Below are 6,065 nucleotides of genomic sequence, written 5' to 3'. Positions count from 1 at the left end.
TTGGCTGACATTGTTTTAGGATATAGTTCAAAATATAAGTTACAAGGAATTTCAAAATGTAGTTTCATTATGTATGGGTATAGCTTGGTAAGTGAATACAAGTATAAATTACAATATCAACATGTCCATATATCCTTGATTCTACAATTACATCAGAGAATTTGATTATGAAGCACAACGTACAGTTGGAATTTTAATCTTCTGTGTAGTTTTAAATTTTTGTTGTTTGTATCACAAAACCAGAATATGTGTGATATGAAAGTATATTAAGTGGGCAACATCATATCCCTCCACGCCTGTCTCAAGTAAGAAAATGGTGTCTAGATTAATTGAAGGCATTTTTGTTTTAATTTATCTTGTAACTTCATCTTTCATCAAACATCACTCCTTAAATGGTTTTTACAGTTCATTACTTATATAGCACAATCATATAATTATATATATGGGAAGTTTTATATTTCAGGTTGAGAAGCAATGAAATTTCTAACTTTTATTTGGAACAGTGAAATGCATTTGTGCAATGAAATGAAAAATGAGAAGCCAAATACGATTAATGAAGTGTCATGATGCTGTAATTATTACAAACTTCCAAAATAACTAGGAAATTTATTTTCTTTAGAGATTATCATATATTAATGGCTTAGTTTGGCTTGACATACTATTGTCTCGTTATAGCTTTCAGCCTGCTATGTGCTACTGCATTTTCATTTGCCTATTTATCTGTCTCAATTCATAGTTTTGATGACAGCACTTTCCTCGAGTCAACTGCAGTTCCATTCGAATTAAGTTGAAGCTTCTGGCCATGAAGTCTCATGGATACCTTGTAAAGTTTATTATGGGCTTCTTCAAAATAAGGCTCGGTTGCTTTCTTTACCTTTTCGATCCATTTTCTCACCTTCTCATGAGGACCTAGGAGCATATCAATATCATTCCTGTCCAAAACCTATAATAGAAATCAGGTTAGTAAAAAAATAATGCCATTACATGTGAGTAATAACATGCAATGTTACATGCCTGTTTTGAAAAAATAAAATAGAGGTGAACACTAACTGGTATAAACAAATCCAAGTATGAAGCTCAAAATAGTGAGAAATGCATCTGATAGAAAACATAAAATTTTAAATCATACTCAGTGTCCTATTTTATCACATGATCTTTGGCACATTACTTTTCTGTACTATGTAAAATAGCTTGTCTTCTACACAGTGATTTTCTATAACTCTGTTTTAGACCATTTCCATTATGTTAGCTTCATGGTCTCTACTGTCTCAATCTCCATTGTAGTTTAAACTTTTAGCTTTTTGTGTTCTTTTTGGATACTCGTAGAAAATGCAGTGTGGAAATTAATTTATTATAGTTTCCCTTCATCATTTCCATAATTACTAGAAGAGTTTCAACCCTTCATCATTTCTGCTTTTTGACGGAACCAATTTCTTATTTTCTTCTCAATTCCACTTTTCTCTTCCATCAGGGCCCCTTTGGTTGCTTGAATTGGGAAATACAAATACCCAAATTCACAGTTTGTTTCCAAAAAACAAAAATAGAATTGGAATCTCCAAATTCTTTTTTTTTTGCCCAAAATGAATCTTCTGCCTGAAAAGGTGGAATTGGAAAACCAATTCTAATTCCACTTCTTTATAAATCAAAATTTAGAAAGATTTCAGGTTCGTTTGCCTACGTTTACCCCGCATGGCAGCATCTCTGCTTCGCCTTCATTTCCATGACTGTTTTGTTCAGGGTGAATATGTTTCAGACACCTACAAAATTAAATCAGTCACAATGTTAATGGAGAACAAAAAAACACCAACCTAATGCACATGTTTAAAAGTTACTCCGACCATATCCATGTTTTTTAGACTTGGAATCCATCCATGATGTTGCTGATGTGCATACTCTTTACAGAGACCATGGAATTTGACCCAACTTTTGTCAACTATATTCTGTTTTGAAATTTTATGGACCCCTATACTGGTCGATCTAATGTGTCCAACGAGATGCATTTGTGGCAATAGAGTTACCTCCAGTTGGCAATGAGACAAGCCGTGCCAATTCCTTAGTGGATGTCGATACCATGCATTTTGCCAACTCCCCTGTGTGCATACGATTGCAAGGCATGATCCCGCTTTAGAAACTTCAACAATAGTCAATGGATTTTGGTATTGCTGGACGATAGTGGGACATTCAAAGGGCAGAAGAGCGCAGTCCCAAACAATGTCCCAGTTCAGGAGGAAATGCCAATTTGTCTCCCTTGGACAATGTCAGCCCCACCAAATTTGACAACAGTTGTTTTCAAGAAAGTGCAGAGTATGAAAGGGCTTTTGATATCTGATTAGATCTTGTATTCCAAAGGATTAACTGTGGAGCAGAATACGAAGAGTATCGTGGATTACTATGCTGGTGAGGAGGGGTTATTTATGAAACAATTTGTGTTGTCGATGGTGAAGATGGGGAACATCAAACCGTGAATTGGATCTAACAGAGAGATCAGGAAGAATTGCCACCGAATGAATTGAGTACAAGCTGAAATTCTCTCTATTCAGGTGGTATTCCGATTCCAGAATTAAGGAACCAAACAATTCCAGTCATATTCCCTAAACCGTTTTCCAGATTTGAAACTTCCAGAATTTGACAATTCTGACGCTATGTAATTCCAGCAACTAAATGGACCCTCAAAGATTTACATCTTCCATTCTTTCTTACCTCCATTCCTACCCCCGTTTCAAAATGAAGTTCTCTTTTCAGTAAGTCACAACTTTTCATCTCAAGCCTTTTGAATATTCATTGAACTTCACTAAATTTTAATTATGGTTATGTTTAATTTTATTCTTTTAAATTTATAATTTAAATTTTATTTTTTATTCTTTAACATTTAAATTTTATTATTATTGTTATTATGAAATCTTATTTCAAAAGGGACAACATTACATCCTATGCCTATTAGCTCTCTTGTATCCCAAATGGATTGGGGAGGGTAATCCAGAATGTTGATTCAAAAAAGCTTATACAAAAATCTATTCCAGAGGTCTAAAACAAAATCATAATTTAACCATTTTGTAAACGAAGATCATCCAATTTTACACACCCAACTAAAATTTCAACATGCAACTTTGGGAAATATACCTGATCTTGGTGTCCCGGCTGACATTCTAATGAGAGATGGGTTCTTGTGAACCACTACTCATGAAACATAGGTCAATGACTGACTCAAAAATTACAGAGTTAAATCCTCATAGAAATATCGTAAGGCAATGTTTGGTTGGAGTATTGTAATGTCCCCTTTTTGAGATGGTATGCTTTATGATTGGAATAGGCTAGATTTGTTGGTTAGAGGGTCCCAATTGTCAGTTTTATGGGCCAATTCCCTTCTGGACGTCAAAGGAGTCATTATTGCTTTTCATTTGTGTTAGTTTGGTTACAATTTCTATTTATTGTGGCCTCAATTGTAGTGGTGACCTTTGGCATCTGTGCTGATTAAGTATTCAGGGATTTACCAATTATAGTGAGTCGGGGGTTTATAGAGATGGACCCTTACTATTTTTAGCAAGGCAGTTGGTTGCGCAATGGAAGTAGTGTTTGACTTACAGGTTAAGACAGGGCAAAGAGATCATGAGTAGTCAATAAAATATCAAATTTATAATTGCATTGGAGTTATTTATAATGGTTGTATTATAAAGTTGATATTAAACTCTAAAAAATATTATTATGTGCGGGTCATATATTATAATATTTAATGTAAAAGTACACCCTAATAAATGATATAACCTAAAGTCATCTGCGAAAGAAAATATTGTCATTTAAAGAAACTTATTGAAAAAGCTACTTGAATCGAACTTATTAAGGATTATTTATAAAGTCAATTCAAAGCTATTTTATAAGTCATCAATAACTTGTTAGAGAAGCCTTAGGAATCAAACCTCATGAAAGAATTACAAAATGGCCAAAGTGAAAATCGATTAATTGTGCTATTGATTATTTGCTTTTGTTATTGAGAGTTATTGGGCATTAAGCCCTGAAATCTAGAGTTTCTTGTTTTTTCCAGCATTCAAGGACATTAGTTTCACAGTGTTTGAACAATTCTGAGACTGCGAAAGACCAGTTGAATTATTGCTAACCCGTAGGAGTCATTCAGAGGTCCAGATTGAGCGAATTGGGTGTGGATTGAATTAAATAAAGTAATAAATCCAGGAGATTTGTGATAGGCAGCCAACAATAAGAAATCAGACACCTTTGAGTCTGATTTCTGTTGAAGTTTGTAGCTGTGGTAGAGATCTTTATCTCTGTTCTTGTAAAATGGAAATATGTTTATCATGACTGTTATGGTCACCTTCATCTGAAAGAGATATTTGTGAGAATATTCAAGTCAATATTACATAAAAAGACGTGTCATACGTCATGCATATGAAAATATTAAGTGCTGTATATTTGGAAATTTGAACAGTCTCACATTTGGGATTTGAAGAGACTATTGTGCGTAAGATGAAGAGTCAAATGCAATCTATTTATGTGATTGCTCAGTGCATTGTAATCAATCAAGTGGAGAGCCACGTGCATGATTTTTTCTTAATCAAGAGTCGCTGGATTTTTCCCTTCCCATGGAAGCATTTTCCCAGGATAAATGATTTGAGTGTTTTGTGTATGGTTTATGCTCTTTTATTGTTGTTTATCTCTATTTATAGGCTAAAACATTAACATGGTAGTAATATAAAAGTTGCAATGTTCTGAGAAGCTGTGAGATAGATTCTCACTCTTGGAGGCTTATGTTCTTCATTTATTTTTGCATTATCAAGGAACATGTGTCTAGAGATTGAAAGTTCTAATTGCAATTTTTTCCAAAAAATTATTTCTGCGTTTGCAGAGTCCTTGAGCTTGCCACAAAATAGAGCAGTTCATTCATATTTTTTAAGAAATGTAACTTTTTTGACGTCCAAATCGCCATACATCATATAAGATTGTTTGGATGCTATAAGAGACTAAAAGGTGGTTGGAATCTCAATAGAAGATGAAGTTGATCTGTGTTCCTTGTCTAGATCTTCCTAATCATATAACGACTGTGGTAGGAGGACAAATGGTTGTGTTTGAGCTATGAATCTGTGTTCTATGCTTGAATTGTGTTGTTTCTCAGCTAATATCGCATGTTCCACAACTCATGGCATCTGATTGACTGAAGTTCACCTTCGTGTAAATATCTGTAAGGTAAGAACTTCTCTCTGTTTTTTTTAAAGGGCTCTTTTCACTTCAATGTCCACCCCGGTTGAATGCATTGTGGAGAGTCCATTCTTCATCCGTTTCAAGCATTGCTCTGTGTTAACGATTCTTTTCCTTCTACACTCGCTTTCGTTGGCATTCATTATGAAGGGATATTATTCTCGCGTCTTGTTTTTTGATAGTCTGGGAGTTGTACTGGAATTCTTTCTATTATTGTGCTATGAGACAAGTTTGCAAGGAATAAGTCGTTGGATTTTCATTTGTTATTCTAACTACATTTACAATCATAAAAGGGCACCAAAGATGAAAATTCTGACAATTGGTGCTTGCTTTAAGCTATTGTTGAAGAGTGGTGAATAGTTTCTGAGAGCTATTCACTCACACATGACAACGCATTTCATTTCTTGAGGCATAGTAATTAATAGCAGATTCAATACATGATAGTGGAAGGATGATGACAAGCCGCTTCTTCATTAATAATTTCTCCATATTCTTGGCGACGTATATTGAATCTCTTAATGTCATTGTGAGTTGTGATATTCTTTGGTTTATTTGCTATGCGTATATGGGAGTGATTTGTATCTAACTACACCTATCCTTCTTTTCTATAAGTATCGTTACTTTTGAAGATCCCTCATTTCGATACAATATGATTTGGAAATAGAAACACTATTCGTTCATGATATTGTCAAAAGATGGTTGAAGTTCAAGCATGTCTTTCACCACCTGCTTTGGCTGCATTTCAAGAGCATTTGACACTTCCTTGGGAATTCAACCTGAGAGAAAATTATGTGTCTGGACAGAGGATGTATACCTCTGGTAGAGATATGTCAGGTTGGAGAACTTTTTGTATTGCGTAT

The 6,065-nt window shown here is 34.4% G+C and overlaps 1 protein-coding gene across 1 annotated transcript in view; it reads right to left on the bottom strand.

The window, feature by feature from the left end:
• Positions 1-526: 526 nt before the first annotated feature.
• Positions 527-6,065, bottom strand: part of GSTT1 (glutathione S-transferase THETA 1) — a 223,639-nt gene continuing 218,100 nt past the window's right edge. The window contains exon 7 of the mRNA XM_089825757.1: positions 527-943. Within this exon, the coding sequence (XP_089681883.1) occupies positions 731-943 (213 nt within the window). The 3' untranslated portion in view covers positions 527-730. The remainder of the gene's footprint in view (positions 944-6,065) is intronic.

Source organism: Cupressus sempervirens, chromosome 4 (genome assembly GCF_028749045.1).
Source record: "Cupressus sempervirens isolate cs-2001-9-10 chromosome 4, ASM2874904v1, whole genome shotgun sequence".
NCBI classification, from domain to species: Eukaryota; Viridiplantae; Streptophyta; class Pinopsida; order Cupressales; family Cupressaceae; genus Cupressus; species Cupressus sempervirens.
This window is presented reverse-complemented; position numbering and strand designations above follow the sequence as displayed.